This window comes from Lactuca virosa, chromosome 2 (assembly GCF_052849685.1).
Source record: "Lactuca virosa cultivar CGN04683 chromosome 2, Lactuca_virosa_CGN04683_v6, whole genome shotgun sequence".
NCBI lineage: Eukaryota > Viridiplantae > Streptophyta > Magnoliopsida > Asterales > Asteraceae > Lactuca > Lactuca virosa.
In genome coordinates, this window is record NC_136427.1 from 222,484,079 (window position 1) to 222,506,618 (window position 22,540).

General features: G+C 32.7%; 1 protein-coding gene across 1 annotated transcript; it reads right to left on the reverse strand.

Annotated features, from left to right (window-relative positions):
• Window positions 1-3,438: 3,438 nt before the first annotated feature.
• On the reverse strand, window positions 3,439-5,695 carry LOC145160268 (U-box domain-containing protein 30-like). Its single transcript, XM_079079393.1, has one exon. The coding sequence runs from the start codon at window positions 5,085-5,087 to the stop codon at window positions 3,756-3,758; it is 1,332 nt and encodes a 443-aa protein (XP_078935519.1). The 5' UTR covers window positions 5,088-5,695; the 3' UTR covers window positions 3,439-3,755.
• Between the last annotated feature and the right edge of the window lie 16,845 nt (window positions 5,696-22,540).

The window sequence follows — 22,540 nt, forward strand, 5'->3', positions numbered from 1 at the left end:
GTTGACCATTGACTTTTTGACCAGTTTGACTTTTGGTCAACTGTGAGGGGTTGAGGACTTAGAAGGGCAAAATGGTCTTTTGCCCAAATGAAGATTTATTTTGGTATTTAAATCGCTAAGTTAGAGAATTTACCTTAATTGCTAGTTAGGGTTTGGTTTTTGGATATGTTTAGTGGGAGAGTCTTTGGCACCAGTGGCTTGTGTGTGAGATCTATTCATTACCGATCAAGGTGAGTCTTTTCACTGTACTCATGGGTCGAAGGCACCAATACCGGTCCATTCATTTGTGATATATCATTGTGTATAAATGATGTTATACTATAGTGATCTGTTAGATTGATAGATCTGTATGATTACTTCTATTATTGGTTATTGATTATCTGTTGCATATGTCGACATAATGTGGTTGGGTTGAGGCGGCAGTGCTTTGTGTTGTACGCCAACAAACTCGAGGCAATCCAGTCGGGAGACTGTGGTCCAAGGGTAATCTAGTTGGGAGACTGTGGACCCGAGGGTAATCCAGTCGGGAGGCTGTGGACCTATAGGCAATCCATTCAGGAGACTATGGGTTAGGGGCAATCCAGTCGGGAGACTGTGGGCCCGATATGCATGTATTGTTTATGTTTTGTTGTGTGGGGTATTTTGGGGAACTCACTAAGCTTCGTGCTTATGGTTTATGTTTAAAATGTATCAGGTACTTCAGGTTTCAAAATGAAGGGTATGAGTTGATCACATTGCATCCCCTGAAGATTTATTACGCACTGAATGATTTAGAATTACGTTGATGTTTTAAGTATACTTTGACTCTGATTGTCTTTTGGAACAATGAATAATGGTTTTAACTTATTTAAATGAAAATTTTTACTCGATATTTTTGAGACGTTACATCATGGCTATCAAATAAGGATCAGTCAGGCAGGAGAATTGGGAGACAGAATCATTTCAACATATAGCTTTTCTAAAATCCAACAACCAAGTCAACATGCCCATTCTAGACACGTCTCATGTAAGTAGACTAATCAGAATAATTAACTGGAATTAATGACTAATATGGTACTTTTAGGTTCCTAATAAAGATTGATGATATAAATATAAGTTACCCTAAAAGCATAGCAAGTGTAGCTTAACTTACATCGATTTCTAACTAAAACGGGGAAAGTCGTAGAAAAAATCTCGATAGCAAACACTTCTATCTATCGAGCTCTCTAATGCCTCAGAAACTCACTAGAATGAAACTTCCCAAAATCCCAAAAGCTTAAGAAACTTAGGACTAGAGAGAGAGAGAGAAAGATGTATGTAAGTTTTTGTGTGAGGAAATAAAAGAGTCTAACCATGTATTTAAGGCAAGATTTGGGCAGGGCACGCCACACATACTTACCACACGCGCTGCGCCTATTGGTAGATGTGGGGGTGACTCTCGGGTGTGACACATGGCGCGAGTTGAGTGGTGTTGCGTCGCCCTAGCCAGGTAAAATTCCGAAGCTTCAAAAATTCATATCTTTCGAATACTAGCTCCGTTTTCGACGTTCTTTATATCCACACGTAGCTATCTCCAAGTACTACAACTTTCATTTAGACTCTGTTGGCTAATTCTCACTCCATATTAAATTTAACAGTCTAAAAAGATTACATTGTTATAAGGAGCTCTGTCATTTTAAAATGGTCATTTATAGTCCTAAGTTTAAAATAAAATAAATAAATAAATAAACTTGTCTAATTGATATTGTAATAACTATAAGCTTCAAAAGATGGAATAAATAAATTATCTTCCACCTAGTATTAAATGTATTAGTTTTGGTAACATATTAGACACATCCAAAGTACGAATTTAAATGGTAAAATTTACACTATAAAAATAATTTTTAAGTTATGTATATTCCTATGTAAGTGTTAGTAAGGGTGTTAATCAAATCGTACAAATTGCCCGCAAACCGCACCATACTACACAATGTTGTTTACAGCTTTTGTGATGCAGTTTATGATTTTCAAAATGTTCAAACTGTATACACGGATTGGTTTGAAGTTTTGGCTCTAAACCGCACCAAACCGCATGTCAACCACCCTTATGACAAACTATTTCTTATGTGTTTATTTGCTCACTTTTTGTCTTGAGAAGTAACAAACCGTTGTTTATCTATAATACATTTTATTGGTTATGTCCTTACATGGCGTTGAAGTGATATTCATGTCTGTAACCACATCTCCAACCCTACATTATATTCTATATTAAATTCAATTTATACTAAAATGATCTAACCTCATACTAAACCTAACACTATATATAATGTAAGTAAATAGTATAACACTAAATATATTGGTATAGTCATCAACACTATTTTTACACTATAAAAAACAGATAAAACAAAATATTCCCAAAATATTCTTTTTAGTATTAAGTATAAAATAATAGGGAATTTAGTAGTTACATTATCTTTTACACTATAATTATAAATTTAATATAAAATATAGTGTTATGGGTTAGGCTAGCTCCAACCATCCACCATATTACATAATTTTTATGTTTTAGATGCCAAAATTCCTCTAACCAACCTTCAAATTTAACATCATTTTTATATTGGCTTGCTTTTAACATTAATATGAAGGTGAAATATGTAGGCTTCTAAAATTTTAAAGGTTGGTTGTAATTGAACCACCGTTTTGGTGTTAAGCAATCACCATTTTAGTGTAATATAGTTAGAGAATATGACATAACATCCAAATTCCAACCACATGGAAGGTTATATTATTTAATAAATGTATAAACTAAAGAGTAAATTACACGAATGGTCCCTATGGTTTGGGGTTATTTGCGTTCTTGGTCCCTAACTTATGTTTTTAACTCGGAAAGTCCCTACTATTTGTTTTTGTTACGCGCTTGGTCCTTACTGTTTGTTTTCGTTACGCGTTTGGTCTCTGTCTTACCTAAAAAGACTATTATTTAAATAGGAAAAAATGGTGGGGTAGGTAAGGTGATGAGGGTGGGGTTAGGGGTATGTTTATTTAAATAAATTAAAAAATCAATGTCAAAATAGTATTTTTAGGTAAGATAGGGACCAAGCGCGTAACAAAAACAAACAGTAGGGACTTTCAAAGTTAAAAAAATAATTTAGGGACCAAACGTTCAAATTACACTAAACCATAGGGACCATTCGTGTAATTTACTCTAAACTAAATATATAAATTACATTAAAAAAAATGAATAAAAAAATAATAAAAACATACGAAATAGGTGATTGCTAAATCATGAAATAATTTCTACCACACTTGACTTCCTAAAATGAAAGGCTACAAATTGATAGCAGCTAAAAGTGAGCTGGTGAGTTACAGTGAAAGCCTCTCAACTATCTTTTCATTTCCAACTCATCATTCATTTTTAAAGTACGAGAGTTTTAGATTATGTTCAATCATCCAATTCCAACTCTCAAGAACTCAAAACAATAATACCAAAGAAATTATATATATTCAAAAATTGAAAACTTAAAAGAGAAAAAAAAAATTAAAAATTGAACAAAAAGGTGAGAATTTTTACCCACAAAGCCAAAACAAAGTTTGGAGACTCCTGTGATCTTAATCATAAAGAATCAAAAACAAGAAACATCAATGGAGCATAGCAATCACTACTCAATTACAATTGCGATTGCAAAACCCCCAATCTTTCCACCTCTTCCTCCATCATCTTTGCCTCCAAATCCAACTATGTACAAGAACTCCATGGCTTTTTCTTTTGTGGCATTTCCTCGAACACTTTGTTTTCATCACCTAATCGTTCTTGTAAGCTTGCACTTGGAAATAAAAATTGAATCTGTGTAATTCAAGCTGCATAGCTTTAAGAGCTCTGCTGATTTCTGTTTTAGCAACGGATCACAGCCACTTTGAATCACTAGGAGAAGTTTTGCTGCAAGACCAACGTCCACAGCGATTGATGAGTACTCTTCAGGTGACAGCTTGCAGATCGACCATAGAATTGATAGAGCAAGTTGCGTACAGCTTTCAGAAACCCTCATCAGAACTCTAACCATGTTGGGAATCGTGTTTGAACAACTGCTTAATGCCAGTTTACCTTCTTTTATCGTCGACACGGAATCCAAGATGAACAGAGCGAGTTCCAATGATTCAGGGTTTAATCCGGGGAGTAATTCTACCAACTGAGGGATGGCACCGATGCTAACGATTAAGAATCTTACTTGTTTATGCGAGGATATGGATTTGAGTAGGCTTAGACCTGGTAGATTCCCGCTTGGGTGTCGTTTATCTCTGACTAATCGCATCAAAGCGACTAAAAGGCTATGGCTAGACACGATTTCGACTTGAAAATCATCTTCTTCCATTAGGGTTTTAATCAATTTGGTGCAATTGATCTTCGTTTCAATGGAGCCTTCGTTTAACATGTCGATGACCAGTGAAATCTTCGCAGGTTGCATTAGATTCAACTTTGAAGATGAATCGAGACTGAGATTGACGAGAATCGATACTACCTCGGAACCAATGGCGTGAGATGTGTAAGGACCTAATAGAGATGAGAGAAGAGTTACGCCTCCTTTTTCGACCACCGTTTTTCTGGTGGTGGCGTGATTGGTTACGACTCGCCGGAGCTCCTTCAGGGATTGAACACGGGCCTGGCCTTTTACCTTTTTGAGCGTATCTAAAATGTCGGATGCGGTTCCTTGAACATCTTCGGATTTCTTCTTCATTTGTAAGTACTTTTGAGAAAACCAGGTATGGATTAACTGGTGAAGCGTCTTGTTTGGGGTAACAGAATCATCCCAAAGCTCTTGCATAGTGGTGGGGCAAGTGAAATGGCCGAGACTGAACCATTTCAAGATGTTGGAGCGTTCATAGGTTTGACCGGTGCAAAGAGTCACCGGGTCTTCCATTGGTTCGAGTGAAATTGGGCAAATGAACACAGATGGAACATCGGGAAGATCCAATTCTTCAATCATCTTGTTCAGATCCAATTTCTCGGCGAACCCACCCCCGAATCCGAATCCCACTCCGCCACCGCCTCCGAGAACCCCATCTTTCACGGCGGTGTCTAGATCTAGAACCTGACCATTAACTCCATCTCTCTTGGACTGAAACACAGGCATTTTCAAAAACAGTTGGCGACAAAATCGATAAGGAAGAAAACCTAAATGAATGACCCTGAATGGCAGCAGCAGCAGCACATTACATCAAGAAATTCCGTCTTTCATTGACAATCACTCAAACAAATGTGGGTCTTTTTCTTCTTGTTGTTTTCTCTCTCTCCTCTAATAGAGTCTGATTCACTTTAACTGATTTCTCTCCTTTTTCTTCGGTCAAAAGACTCATCACCATCACAACAAAAATGATAGAGAGAGAAAGAGAGCATAATAATAATGAATAATACCCTCTTCCCTAAAATCAAAGTGTTTCACGTCCTATTCAAGGCTTTAAAAGGTTTGAATCATCAAACCAATAGCAGAACAGTCAATGAATAAACAATTAAACCTCACAAAGATCTATATACTTTTTTAAAGTAGCTTCACAGATAAAAGAATCAAAAAGGGAATTTCCGAATAAATTACGGAAATTAAAGAGACCCAGATTGAAAGAACCTGTGAAGAGATTTGAGGCTTCAAAGATCGACAATTAAGCCGATAAAGAAAAAGGAAATAAAAAAGAGAGAGAGAATGGATTAAAATCTCCTCTATGGAGCTCTGCTTTTGGGGCAATTGTTCAAAGCCCTCTCTCATACAGCAATAATAAATCAATTAACAAAAGTAAAAAATCAGGAATTTTTTATTTTTTTATTTTTTATGATTTTTTCAGTCAAAATTTTTGGGGTTTGGCAAACCGGAAAGGGTGAAGAATAAGGCCGGTAAACAAGCCCTTTAGCCCGCTCCGCACGTGTTAACGCTACCACGTGTCGACTTGATGTTTCCGGTTCATTTGCTTTTCTTTTAATCTTTATGACGTTATAAAACCTATGATATAAAAGGACATAACTAACCCTAAGATCAATCTTCTCACTTTTCTTTTCGTTTAGTTTGGATTTTGATTAACCAATTTATCTATTTTAAATCATTTATATCATTTTATTCAAGATATATGAGAAGAAAATGGCATATAAAACATATTAAATAACAAAATATCGATTGTAACATATTCAATTACTCTTGTTAGTATATGTTTAGAATCTTAAATAGATAAAGAAAATACAATAAAAATAATATATCTTTTTTTTTAATTATTTCACATGTATATCTTAGTGCTCATGAAATTTGAGTTTATTTTCAATCATCTTAAAATAAAATACATGCTTAAAGTTTGGATGAAGACTATTTGTCGACGTTAGATTCATAATTTTTATCTTTGTGTAGATTTAGTTTTTATGTCTTCAATTACTTTTAAATGTCTATTTGTTGTTATAGCTCACATCCGTACGACACAGTTCTATGGTACGATTAGGGTGTAAACGAGCCGAGCCGAGCCCGAGCTTGGCTAGGCTCGGCTCAAGCTCGTTTAAGTTATGAGGGGCTCGAGCTCGAGTTCGGCTTGATTCAAGTTTTATTGTACCGAGCTTGGCTCGAGCTCGTAAAGAATTGTACAGGCTCAGTTCGGGCTCGAGATCGGCTCGTTTTTAGTATGATGAGCCTAAACAAGATTAGACTCGGTTCAAACTCGTTAAGAAGCACATTTATTAATACCTTATATCCCTAATTCCTCAAATATTTTTTTATTTTAATATATAAAAATAATAATACTTTATATTATATATAGGCTAATTTAGGATCGTTTAGGTTCGCGAGCTCACCGATTGAAGCTCGAATCGAGCTCGTTTAATAATCGAACCTCATATTTAGGCTCGATCTTGGCTCGGACTCGTTTAATTCGATCTCAAGTCGAGTTTTTAACGAGTCGATCCCGAGTAGTTCGGCTCACTTACACCCCTAGGTACGATACAATCCTTATGTCTCTATACATGTTGGAGTCTCTATTTTATCCATAAGTGTTCTTTTGGAGAGTAAACAATGGACCTCACATGTACCTTACATGGTAATGTACCTTACATGGTATTAGAGTTTGTGTCACGCACCCTTATGGCTTAACGCATCCTTATATGTCTTCATCGAGTCTTCATCTCTGAAGGGAAGTGTTATTTTATCTCAAATTGATGTGAATTGTCATATAAATCTATATGTTGGAATCATCTCTCTATCCATTAAAACCTGGTTTGAAGTATAAGGGATAGGCTCGACATATATCTTATCAAAATTTAAAAACAATATCTCTATCCTTTAACTTAAAGGTAGTATTGTATACACCTTACATCCCTTTATCCCATGTATTTGTGAATTTGAATTTTATCATTGTTGTTGAGATAAGAAAATATATGAAGAAATCATGACATAATTTGTAACTAGTTAGGCCGTGTCTTAAAGGCAAAAAAATATTTAATATATACTTGTATATTCTAAAGTTTAATACTTACGTTAATTATAATTATCACAGAAAGAAAATCATACTTAACGTGATAAGTTCTAAAAATAAATCAATAAATATAAATGATATAGTTTTAGACACCTTCAATCCTTTGAACTTGAATATAAGAAAAATGTCTCTATTCTCTATTAAGGGTTTAAATAAAACTTCTGAAATAGAATATCACATTAACTTATTATTTAGAAAAAGAATCTTCATATCTTTAGTTAATATGAATTAATCTATTAAGTTGTTTACTTGAAATAGCAATAAAGGGTAAGGTAGTAATTGGAGGTGGCGCACGTGGGAAGCCGGTTCAATAAGCTGGTCAAATCGTCAACAGTAACGCCGCACGAGGACTGGGTTCAGCCAGCCCGCACGAACCAAGGCCGTAAAAAAGTAAGCATATCGGGTAACACCCTTCTCCAGATAACACATCTCAATGTCAAGGTGTTAATAAATATACTTTGATTAAAATTTTCAATATGCCCCCTTAACTTTCATTATTTTAAGACTCAAAGAGGTCGACTTTCATCATATGAAATTCGGTCACCAAACCCAACATTGACTGGTCTATTGTCCGTAATATATAAAGACACTCATAAATTAGAATGTAAAGGGATTAAAAATTAGAGTACATGATATATAAGGCTAGTATGATCATTAATTATCTATTGAACCTTAATACCTCAATAGTTAAAGAAACACACTCATAGATTTAAGAATATCATATAGTTAGGGGCGGACGCAAGAATACATAGTAGGTGTTGTCGAAATGAAATAGGTGTTGCCAATACATAAAAAATCAAAAAAAAATCCACTGCCAACAGAAAAAATAGGTGTTGTTGGTGTCACACTGGGACCCTGCTAAATCCGCCACTGCATATGGCTTGCAATTTATAAATCAACCACCAGTTGAATGACCTAGCAGTCGAGGAGAACAAGGATAAGCTTGATATTGGGAGTGTTAATGTATCAAACATTGGTGCGACACAATTTTATAAGTTGTTATATATGTTAGATTCTCCTTCTATCCATAATGATTCTTTTGGAGAGACAATATTGAGCTCCACATATATTTACATAGTGTCAAAGCTAGAGTCCGCACCCCTGTAGTTGAACTTATCTTTGTCTGGTCTCATCAAGCTTTCATCTTAGAGAGGGAGTGTTAGTTTATCTCACATTGGTGTCACACGGTCTCTTAAGTGTTTATGGGTGTGTTTGGCAAAAGTAGTTGTTAGTTGGAAGCGGGTAGCGGGTAGCTGGTAGCGTGTAGCGAGTAGCTGGTAGCAGAAAGTTGTAGCTTTTATTTGTTATATGAATGTTTGGCAAAAGTAGCTGGAAGCTTTTGAAATATATAAAATTACATAAAAGGACAATTGATTAAAAATAAATAAATATATAAATATATTTTAAGGGTAATTATGAAAATTAATTTCAAAAGCTTAGTAGCGTTTTGTTAAACGCTACATGAAGTAACTTTTAGAATTAGAGCGTTTTGTTTAAATTAAAAGTTAAACGTTCGTACTGCCAAACGAAACTTTTTGTTTAAACTTGAGCGTTTGTCAAAAGCTAAAAGCTAGAAGCTCTCAAATGTTTCAAAAAGCTTCGTGCCAACACGCCCTATATATAATATCCTCCTCTCCACAATGACTCATTTGGAGAGACAAAATTTAGCTACACATATATTTACATGAAGATCATATGTTTGAATCCTGACATGATTTCATTTCATGGATAGGTAGGAGGCCAGACAGCGACTACACATTGCATGGATTGGCGTCTTAGATGAAGGTGAACCCCCTCTTACAGACATTGAAAAATCGTAGACTTGCATGATAACTATACAAAAAATATTTCTCAACGAGAAAATATAAAACATTTAATTATATTGCGAACGCAAAAACTACATGACATACAAACAGTTGAAAATGTTATAAACTAGTTAATGCTTTCACTTAGACACTTTTTTTATTTCTTTACCAAAGTCAATTACATTCGCCTCTACTGCTAATCTCATTATCTTTTGGCCTTTAAAACACCTAACATTTTCAATTCTTATAATATATATTCTAACATTTTCAAGTCTTATAATATATCTTGTATAACTCATTGAAATTTCATACAACTTTAAATTGTACTATCAAATTTTTATTATCTTGAAAAAATTCAAGATTCCATGTAAATATTGTTGTTGCATGCTGAACTTGTTATATTCGTCCTTTTGTAATAAAAAAAGAAAATAAGTACCATGGTAAGCTTTGTCCCTTGTGTACAATGAATAATATAATGCTTTAAAGGGTGCATGTTTTTTCACACAATGCAGAGAATTTTATCTTATTATCCGTTTGTTAGCCTCATGCCTTCAAACATCATTTCCTACGACATACATAAATTATTTTAATATAAAATAGACTTCAAAACTAAATTCAAAATTACATTCAAGAAAGATCTTATTCTTTTTTTCTTGGTACAAACAATGATTCTTGTTGAAACAAGAAAATAAAACAGAAAATTCCAAACCCCACTTCATCTCCGTAGTTTTCAAAGGAAACTGATCCGTAGACAATTCTTTGTACACAACAATTTGTACTTTAAAATATTGTATTGTATAATTATATAAAGAATATATTGTTATGCAATCGACATTTCTCGAAAACAACTTCAATTGATTGATCTTGAATCTATAATGAGTTAACACAATGTTTTTAACAATTTGTACTTTAAAATGATTATAGTGTGCAATTATATAAAGCATAAACTGGTGTGTATAAAAAAAACATTATGATAAATCGTTATAGATTCAAGATCAACCAATTGAAGTTGAAAGTTGGAAGTTGTTTTCAATAAATGTGGATTACTTATACAAATGCAATGCAAATGTAAAGTTCCCATACAAATGTTATGAAATTGTGAAATAAAAATACATAATGGTGAGTCTTGACAATGTGAAGATGTTTAAGGGTGAAATAATAAACAAAAGTAAAGTTAGGGAATATTATATTGAGATAAAAGTTGGAGGTAGTGTGTCGTGTGGGTAAGGGGATGTGGGGTCGAGGGTTTGTGTTCTTTTAGGGCAAAATAATAAAAATTAAGTTAAATTAAAAAAGAAAGGGAACAGCTTGACCATGACAGTGTGTTGGTTTGACTGTACTGAGTTCGGCCATATCTGGTCTTTTGTTTGACCGAAAGTTTTGTGCCTGGTCCAAGACGCACCCCACCTTCCTCCATTTGATTACTGACACGTTACCTTCTTTCCTTCTTTTATATTTTCATAAATCAAATTTCCCTTTTAAAATTAAGATCGTTTACTCTATTAATAATTGCAACTTAGTATGGTACGTAACTTAAAAAATAATTAATCACCAATTAATAACAGCCAATATATATATATATATATATTCAATGGTGGACCTAGAAGAAAAATTAAGGGTTGCATAATTTTTAGAGGTTGCACCATTGGGAAAAAAAACATATCCGAAGGCAGTTGTCGGCACAAAATCATCACTAAACCGACGAGTTTATACTAAAATCTCAATTATCAGACTTTGTGATAAATTACCAATGAATTCGTGACAGCTTTGTGATGGATTTTCAACGGATTTTTGATGGATTCCGACAAATTTTTACTGAATTTACATTTGGCGGGAAATTTGAACGGTAGTCCATACTACTCCATGCTACATACTAAATCTACCCATGTACATGTTACTTATGAACATATCATATGCGTTCAGTTATAAAGATACAAAATGTTCATAAATGATCATAGTTATTTTTATACGGTTATATTGTTTTATAAATTTTATTTGGTTCTATATATATATATATATATATATATATATATATATATATATATATATATATATATATATATATATAAGTTCATTTTGGAATGATTTATTTTTATGAGACCAAAAAAAAAATTTCTAATGAAATATTATAATACTTGAGTGTTTATAAAGTTTAATGTGCAGCATTCTAATATTCCAAATTTTTTAATATTAGAGTGTAAGATGCGTTATCTTTATTGTTTTATATATATATATATATATATATATATATATATATATATATATATATATATATATATATATATATATATATATATATATATATATATATATATATATATATATATTTTGACAGTAACAAAAACAAAAGTTGATAAAATCTAAAGGGAATAAGAATTCTTCATCGAAACCTAAGGTGAGTAAACATATTTCCCTCTTTGACAATTTGTACCTAAATACATGGTTATTGACTTCTTGTTAAATTGTGTGTAACACCCGTTCTCAGGTATTTCTATTTTTCAACCTAAAAATGAATTTGTTTTGCAAAATAGGTCCTCACGTCGGGCGTAAGGCATTAAAGGATCTCGAACCTTTTTGAGTATGTTGGACGTACACCTTGAGTATGTTGGGCGTACACGTGCTGTTCCCAAACCCTAAATTTTTAATCTCATTTTCTACCTCAAAAAATATATTCCTAGTATATTTTCTTTGTACAACTTATATATATTATCAAATACATCCTTCTATTAATTAGCTTTTACAATATATATAATCTATCTTTTTTTCCATTACAATAATAAATAAGATTATATTTATAACACACTTGTAAAATACGTTATCGTATTTCAAAAATTGAATATGTATTTACATTTGTATATGAATTTGATAAACAAAAAATAAAGTTTATAGTTATAATTAATTAATATAATTTAATATATATCACAAAATATTATAAATATTAAATATTACATTTAAATTATAACTAATAAACTAAAAATGTACAAATATATAGAAAGTGTGACTAAAATCGACAACTGAAAGTTCAACTCTATTTCGGGATAAATGAATAGTATTACTCCATATTTTGTGTAATAATACTATTTATATCCCAAAAATGGGAAATAAATATGAGTAGAAGAAAATTGAAAGAAAAAATAAGGAAAAAAATAGGAAATGGGATTGAGTGGAAGATGCTTTTAGGGAATTAATTTTAACAGTTAAAATGCATGGCAATAAGTACACTATGAGTTGTAAAGTCAATTTGATTTTCATGTGGTAATGAAGTTGTTAATCCACCATACATAATGCAATATTATAAAATACTACGTGAGATGGTATACTTGTATCCATTGGCACATATTGTTAATTTTAATCGTTGAAACTGTGAAAGCAGATAAGCAATATATATTTTAGTATTTTACGTGCATCTTGTGTGTTCAGACAACAAATGCAATAATTTTTGAAGTATAAAATCCAGTACTCTTTAATATCTTAAGACTTAAATAACTGATAATTGTTTATATAGTTTTTAAGTGGAAAAAACATTAATTATAGTGAACAGTTGGAAAATGGGTGTCATATATTTTAATTTGGATTATTTAAAGATGAGTAAAGAAAGATCAAATCTGGTTCAAATTTAAAATCGGGTATGCTGCCAACAGCCGAGCTTTGACTAGATTCACATGACCTATTTCTTGATTTTGACTCGATTCCAACTTTTTTTCCCCCTTTTTGTTAACTAACTAGGGCCGCATCCAGGTGTTATTTAGCGGAAATTCTAAAATGCATTACACCGATATAATTAGTTTTAAAATCGAGAGATGATATATATCACGATTATTATTAACATAAATATATAGTTCGGATACAACCTTAAATGTTTAGAGATACAACTTTGAATTACTTTAAATGCATGAAAATAATTATATAAGAAATATATTTTTATGTAAATTAAATGTTCTGAAATCAATCACAAAGTATCATAATTGTGAATTTAGTATAAATTCGTAGTTTATTATAATTTTGTGATAAAAACTCCTTAAGAAATGAGTTTTTTCTAGTACTATAACTCTTAAAATTTTATATAACTCTGATATTTTTTCTATATCCTTCGTTAAAAAAATTGTAAAAAGATGTAAAAATATTATTTTTATTGAAAGACCAGACTTTTAAAAATCATATAGAAAAGTTATATTTATTTAACATTTTATTTTTCAAAAAATTTGGACCAAAATTATAAAACAAATTAAAACTTGGCCCAAAACAAAAGTAAAAAAGAAAAAGAAAAAAAGAAAGAAAGAATAGGAATGGAACATGGATATCCTCTGCGCTATACGTTGCTGAATCCAGCAAAGTGTCATTTACTTCATTAAAGACCAAAGTTATTAAAATTAAAGACCTAAAGTTATTAAAATTACTATCCATCGTTCCAAAAATGTTATCAATATGATTGTTTTAAATGAGTGATTATTTATGTAAATGTAACTTTAATATATATTAAAATAGAAATTTTATGACACAATCTTAAACAATTTGGGTTCTTATTTGTATTACAATTTTATGTTTTTCACCCTTAGATCAAATTGCTGAAATTATTTTCTCCAAATGAAATGTATTTAATTTCGATAATAACTTTCTAATTGTCAAATAAAATTAACTTACATCCATTGAAATAGAATGTATTTAATTCCAATAAAAGTTTTCCATATTTTAAATTAGTTGTGAGATCTATGTATTATATGAGTTAATTTAAAAAAAAGATTAAATATAAAGATCAAAATATTTGAGAACTTTGAATTTATAAGAAAGTAAGAAAAATAATGAATTATTATAATTGAAATGATTTTTATCTTTTAAATTTAAACAAATAATTTAACTAAATAAACAAAATATATTAATGAGCTTTAATTTGGAAATTTTGAAATTAAAAGATAAGCTCATTAATGAAATTGATATCTATTTATTACTACATTTATTGCAATGATTACATTAAAATACTATGTTGAATTTAATAAAATAGAAAAACTCATAAAATGACATGTGGAAAAAAAAAATTAATTCAAAATAACCACAAAATGACATTTGGTAATTTGAATGAGATTGTGACATGTGACAAAAAACTTTCATTTATTAGAGTAAAGATATTGAATTTCTGGTTATAAAGGTTTTAATATGGTTACTTTAAAAACATATTACAAAAAGTCATTTCAATTAAGGCATTAAATATCAACCATTAATATAAATTTGTTTATATTAGTAAACCATTAATATAAAATCCAAATTTGTTAGGAAATCATTAATACCAAAAAATCAAATTCAAATTATCACATACATATACGATTCATCCTTGAATCTGCGGCTCACACTTATTTTTAATCGTTGTTTTTCTTCAAACATTCTCCTACAACATCATTCTTATTGCTTATAACTTTCATCATCATTCTCTGCTTCAAACCTTCGTTGTTGCTTGAAACACTTATTTAATATAGTCACTTTTTATATTTTTTTCGATTATTTTTTTGTTCCTGTATCAAATATATGTAATCATATATTTTGATCTTCTTTGTCACAAATTACATGAAATCGGTTAACTACTTTTCTAAAACTTTTCAAATAAACAGAAAAAGATATTACGTACCTTTAATCCAGAAATAATAATAATAATAATAATAATAATAATATATTTTGATGGAAATCAATTAAAACACATTATAACAAAGTACTTTGATGGAATGACAAATGCACCCCTACCCATTTTCTTGTTCATGGTAATCAATTTTTTTGTGTATTCGTTTAGCGTGATACTTCAATTTTTTATCCAAAGGGTAAATCATTAATTTAGTATGTACAATATTCATTAGAATGGTAAATCCATAATTTAATTTAAACATGGATCAAATCATGAGTTGCTATTATTTCTATTTGTTTGGTTATCATAACTTGGTTACTGTTTTTTATTGTATATAATATCTTAAATTGTTGGCTGAATTACAGGGGTTGCAATCTTGATATAGAACTCAAATAATATGTTAAGATAAATATATGATAATACCGATGAAAATGGAGGATAAGGGTATAATAAGAATAACGATATATTTTTTTAATGTTTGAATGTAAATTAATATCCTGATATGATGGTAGAATTACAACAGTTATAACTTTAAATCCAAATCATAACTAAAGGATATTGATATTGTTGGATGAATTTTTTTTAAATGTTAAGTATGATTTTAAGGTTTAGGGGCAGAAATGTAATTTTATTTGGGATAGAATAAAGAAGGAAGATTCGAATTTACCTTTTGAAGGTATCAATAAACTCCTAAATTTATATGATTTATTTTAATTTGATTGCAAATTAGATGCAGGAAACATTTAAGTAAGGAAATATAAGGGCAAAAGGGTAGTTCGACTTAGGAAATTAGAAAAGCATTGGGCTGGAAAAGCAATTCAACAATAGATATTGAGATGACACGTGTACTAAAATGATTCTTTTAGCATGATACTTTCATTTTTATCCGAAGGGTAAATCATTAATTTAGTATGGACAATGTTCATCAGAAGGGTAAATTGGTAATTTAATTTAAAAATGGATCAAATCGGTTGCTGCTAATATTTCTGTTTCTTTGATTAACTCAACTTGGTTACTGTTTCTGACCTTATTGTCGAATATAATAACTTCATATTATACCATTTTTAAGAATATACTTTTAAAGTACATTGTTATACCATTTTTAACAGTAACCTATTGTGATTTTTTTCGTATTTTAAATGTCTGTTTTAATTTATCTTTTATTCACTATTAAAGGGATGGGTTTTATAAATAATTTAATCCAGAAATGGTTAAATTATAATTATTCTAATTTGTATATGTTTATGTACAGTAAATACAACCTTTCAAAGATTGCTTTATGCGACTAACAAAATTATGTTTCTATTTTTGAAATCTCATAAAACATTACATCAGGTTTTTTGGCTTAACATATTAAATAATTCAGTCTAGATTAAGTAAAAAAAACAACAATATATAACTTTTCATATTAAATGCTTAACCTATTACCTTTGACTCAATCCTCAACAACCTCTACAAACTGCAATAGCAACATACGTTTCTTTTTATCTATTAATAGCTATGTGATTTTTTTTACAAATTATAAAAACATACTTACCATGAAAAAGAAAACTTTTAATTTTAAAATATAACTTAGTTTTTTTACCGGTAATAACAATATACAACACTTAATATCAACATCATTCCCTACCGGTTTCTCTAAATATTAATACATTAATCATATAAGAAGTATGCTAAGAAGTTAGAATCTAAATTAGGACTGATCTTATTTTCCTTGAGTATCAGATTTACGGTATTATAAACAAATTTTTTATTTGATTTTCTTAAATTTTCTATGTGGCCGTGATTATATGGTAGAATCAAATTGCATAATTACAATTAACATTTTTTTTATTATACTTTGTATGTAGGTATGCAACAACAATAAGTATATTTTGGAAGGAACATTGTTCAAAATAATTTGCATAATCTAAATACATGTTAATTTAGTTCATTTCCTACACTTTCCTGTAACATTGGATTTTTTTGTCATGTTACATTCAAAAGATGAGTTATTAAAACAGGCAACTTAGGTGTTTGACAAAATGTCTCAAAAAATCTTACACAAGTTCTCTACGCTCACCTCACAACTAGGTATAAATTTTGGTTTTATTTGTTCTAGATTTTTAGCATCATGTTTTTTGGTTGTTAGCAACTTTGTAGTGTTACGTGCTTTTTTTTTGTCCCGTCCTCAGGTTTTTCTATCTCTGATAGAGCTTCATTTTTTATATTTATTGTAAACTATCGATTCAATCTATTGCACTTTGTTATGACTTTTACCAACGTAATAAGATTCTAATAAATTGTCAATTTCTTGATCTTTTATAAAAAAAATGTTCTAACTGGATTACCATCTACGACTGTGGTATTCTATTTTGTTGATTAAACGATCTATGATTTGGCTATGATGGTTTTTAATGATTATGTTTGGCCTGATAATTGTTCCTGCCATTAAAAAAATACATCCAACAAAAAGTGAAAGACGGTTTTTTAAATTAATACCCTCGTCTAACTTTAAAATATCTTTTTCAACTTTGATAGTATGTAACATAGTTTTGGCTAAATTTTCCAATTTTGACGATATGTAACAGGTTATGACTTAAATAATGATATTAGATATTTGGGCAATCAGGTTTTCTTCGGTTCTTAAATTATGTTACAGAAAGCGGTCCAATTTGGTATTACTGATCTCACAAAAGGCAAGTTTCATATCTCTTTTAACGTATCCATTAAGTTTAATAGTTTCTTGTCTATATTTTTTTTTTAAAATGTTAGATCTTGATTTAATGAATATGTAACACCCGGTTCCTGGTACGTATTTTAAATTTAAAAATTATATGTTTTACACTGGGACTCGGCGAGTTGGAGGCCCAACTCGTCGAGTAGACTAGACTTTGGATGCGGGTTTTAAGTAACCTACTCGACGAGTCGGGAGCCCGACTCGGCGAGTAGGACTGTCTGGATGAAACCCTAATATTTAGGGTTTGCACCCTATTTAAACGCTTTATCTTGTCCCAACCCAGCCTTCATCGTCTCTTTCAGTCCAAAATAGCCCTAACTCGAAACCCTAAAGCATTTGGAGTGTTGTTGAGCCATTTTGTGTGTGTTTTTGGTTGTTTTAAGCTTGAAGAAGGAAGTAAATGCTTGGGGGGTTCCAGATGAAGCAAGTAGATCCAGAGGTTTTGCTTCATTTTTCAGTTCATTCAAGGTAAAAAGCTTCAACCTTGACCATCTATCTCTTAGATCTCTAGTTAGGGTTCATTTCTACCTTTTCTAAGCTTTAGTAGAGCCATATTCGGGATTTTGTGGTTCTAAAGGGGTATGACTTCAGATCTGGAACCATTGAGGGTTCCCATGGCATAAAGGCGCCAACTTTATTGCCATGAGAACCCCATGCATCTTGTAGACTACATTTTAGGGCCATTTGAGCCAAATACCCCATGTAAATATGGACCTGAAGATTATGGAACTCGGTGAGTTCAAGAACAGAACTCGGCGAGTTCAAGACAAGTCCCAACTGCATGAAGATGAAATCGACGAGTTCATATGGAACTCAACGAGTCCAGGACTAAATGTGTCTTCTTGCATGAAGAAGGACTCGACGAGTTCAAGGATGAACTCGGCGAGTCAGTTGTAGAAGGTCCCGACTTTGTATGAAGGATAACTCGGTGAGTGCGTGCAAGACTCGGCGAGTAGGGTCGAGGTTGTAGTGCTTTGAGGATTTGGGGACTCGGCGAGTTGTTGGGTCAACTCGGCGCGTTGAGTCAATTGGATGTTGACTTTGACCTAGAGTTGACTTTGACCAAGGTGTTGACCTTGACTTTGACTTTGACCTGAGTTGACCAGGAAATGGTAATTAAGGAAAATTGTTATGTGTAAGATCTGAGAGGGGTTGATTCCAGCAGCAAGGACAGTTCAGACACTTTACGACATTGAGGTGAGTTACCTTCCAGTAGGAGTGGGTCTACGGCCACAATGTCGACCCACTAGTAGGAGTTGGTTGATAGATGATTGTCTTTGTGATAATTATCTAGGTTTGCTACTACCTGATATGATTTATGTGATTAGCATGACATGATATATGTGATAGTGGTAGTAGGGGGATTAGTCCCGGTTACCGGTTGAAAGATACCGAAGGTGTCACACCCCGAAACCGTGATGGCGGAATCGTTCCGGGGTGGAGGACGTCATGCGTAGTATCACAACAATTGTATCATAACAAGCATAGTAAACACAACCAGACATTGAATACATATATGAAAAAGGTTTACATTGTTGTTAATACATAGTTTTGTTTATGTCAAAAGTAAAATAGAAATATGCGACTCGAACGCTTCTACTCTCCGAACTCCTGGAAGTACCTGTCTACTAATTCCCTGAGAATACAAGCAGTTTTGAAAGAATATCAACATAAAGCTGGTGAGTTCATAAGCATTTAGTTTTGGTGGGAAAATGTTCTTTGATTCTTTTGAAAAGTGTTCCTCAAGAAAATCCTATATTTTCTTATGAAAAGCATGTTTGTAAACCCATTCCTTCCATGACTTCCAGATTTATACAGGATATGTACAATCCAAGGTGTCGTGGAAGGAATATGAATATCCGTTGGTTACATGTTAAACAATCCGTTTTGAATAGCCGGTTATCCCGGGAAAATCCTATATTTTCCCTAAAGGTTGATGTTTGATTATCCGTTTTAAACTGAGGCATGCAAGTATCTACCATACTCGTATTGATAAAAGCAGTTTTCTTTTAAAAACCTGATTACACCCAAAGAGGTATATTAGCCTTATTACATAAATAAAACTAAATAAAAGAAAACCGTAATGAACTAATTCCTGAAGATATTATTATTAATACCCTCCAGTAATCTATCGGTTATTACTTTGAGGTTAGTTCACTTGAATCATTATTACAAAAGTAAATCTCTGCTATCTAGATTGTGAGTTTTATAACCATACATTGACTTGATATGGCATGTATGGGGGCCAGTATCCTTTATGACTTTGTCACCCGTAGACCTGCCGGTCCCACTGTAGCTAGCAGCGAGGTGCGGGATAGTCAGTCCCGTATAGATCTATACACAACAGTCACGCTCTCCCTACAAGAGATTCTGGTCATAAGTGTTAGTCCTACACTCTGATTCTGTGGGAGTGTTACCAAGGACGTGTCTCCAACTTAGACTAACAAATTTACAAGTAATAATACTGAAAATCCTGTTTATGATTTGCATGAATCCTTTATAAAATAATACATTTTACTACATGATTCACAAGTTCATTGTTCTAGTTTTGAAAACTGTTTCTACGAGTTGATTTCTTAATCGTTTAGTAAAACTGTTTTTCCGTGTTAAAAGCATGTTGAAGGTATAATTATCTTAAACAAAATAATATATTTTGAGTACAAGTTTCCTTGTACTTTTGCTTGTATTCCCCCCCCCCCTGAAAACATGAAAACTCGGAAAAACGTAGGGGTATGAACTCACCTTGAGCGAGTGGTTTGTACGAAAGACCGGTATTGGATGTTGAGTGTCTAGCGAAACCTCGAACTCAAATTGATCCTAATAACATGCAATGACACACATAGGAGTCAAATGAAGGTATTTCACCACTAAATACCATAGGGAATCACTTTAGGGACTTGGTACTACTTGCACCAAGTGATAGAACCTTGTAGGATTGAGTATGGGGAGTGTATGGCCACCTTAAGTGTGTGTGCGGCCATGGGTGTGGGGTCGTACACTCATGAAAGGAGGTGCCTTTGAAGTGTTCTCAAGGTCTATACTCACATCTACAAAGTGTTCTTGGTCCAAACTTAGTTGTAGTACAAACTTAGGGTCTTAGAAGTGGGTTTATGGTCCTAGAAGGAGTGTGTGGTCGCACACTTGGGTGTGTTGCCGCACACTTGGAGTGTGCTGCCGCACAAGTGTGTGTGCGGCCGTACACAGGTGTGTCTGGTCGTACACCCCACACAAAAATGTCCAAAAATGCCATTTCCAAGGTACAACAAGGCTAGGGGCATGTCTATCTCGAATATGGAAATCAAACTCTCACTTTGGAAGGTGTTTTAAGAGTGTGCGGCCACCTTAAAGGGGGTGTGCGGCCGCACTCTCTTCCATACACAAAGAGCATGTCGATTTTCCACACTTAAGGTCTAGATAGAGTGGTCTTTCATGGTTATCAAGTTAGAGGATGAATTACTCACGTTCTTGAAGCTTTGAGGGTTTGCGGTTGAAGAAACTTGAGAGCAAATGATGTTGTGTGTTGCCAAGGTGTTAAAGGAATGAAAGGAAGGAGGCTACCCTTTATATAGGGGTAAGGGTTCTGCCCAAAAGTGAGTGTGCTGCCAAGGGAGTGGGTGTGCGGCCGCACACCCATGTGTACGACCGTACACTCCTCCAAGAGGTGTGTATGGCCCGGTTTTCTCACTATGTGGCATGCTGACTCATTCCTAATCTCAACCTTGGTCAAAATCGAGCTTAGAACACTTAAATGAACCCTTAGATAGTACCAGAAATCGACAGAACAAGTTGAATAATGATTGAATTGACTAATTGTACAAGATTGAAGTTTCCGGGTTGTCACAGAAGGGGTCGTCAGAACCCACACATGCCTAGTAGTATGTTCATGTCATGGTTTATGTGGTAGTGGTAGGGGTGAAATAGTCCCCGGTTACCGGTTGAAAGATACCGAAGGGGAGGTCAGCTCCCGGTTACCGGTTGAAAGATACCGAAGGGGAGGTCAGCTCTCGGTTACCGGTTGAAAGATACCGAAGGGGAGTCCAGCTTCCGATTATGCCAGACAGATACCGATTGAAAGATACCAAGGGTTATGCAGTATATGTTTAAGGTATGTGGTATGATGGGGGAACTCACTAAGCTTCGTGCTTACAGTTTACAATTTTGTTTTCATGTACCTCTTTATCGAAAGGGAAGGAGCCGACACGGTAGCAGAGCATCGCACACACACACACCTGATTTCCGCATTATGATGTCCTTAGGATTGTACTCTGACATTATTATCATTCCACGACATGTTTTTATGACATTTGACTTATGGGTTATGAGTTTGATAAGATATTGATGTTGTTTTTCAATAAATGGTTTTATAAATTACTTAATTAAAAACGAAATTTTTGGTCTTGAAAATTGGGATGTTACAGAATACATGTCATCGGGTAGTAAAATTTAAATATTGTCTACATTTGTATTTTATTTATACGTTCCCTCGCGTTTAACGTAGGTCATAATGTAACGCCCGCAGATTCGGACTAATCAATTTAGAGACAATGAGCGTTAAAAATGACTTTTTGATAGAAGGTTATTTAGAATAAATAATCTTAACTAAGTTATAGTATATTTCACAAGGGTTCTGTACATATAAAGAACGTTGAAATCCGAGTTATAACGAAGAAGTTATGACCCGCCGAAGTTTTACAGCTAAACCGGCACGACATCGCGTAACGTAAAAAGTGAATTTTTGATAAATTACTTTTTATGAACGTTGTACATAAAAACCGAAAACGTACATAAAAAGAACGTCCAAATCAAGAACGTACATAAAAGGAATGTCAAAATCTGACTTCGTATGAGGAAGTTATGATTTTTCTAAGATTTAGCATAATAGTGTATAGCCCGGAAATCGAATTTTAGATTGATCGATTTTTAGCAGACATAATCTAAATGAGAATTGAAGAACTC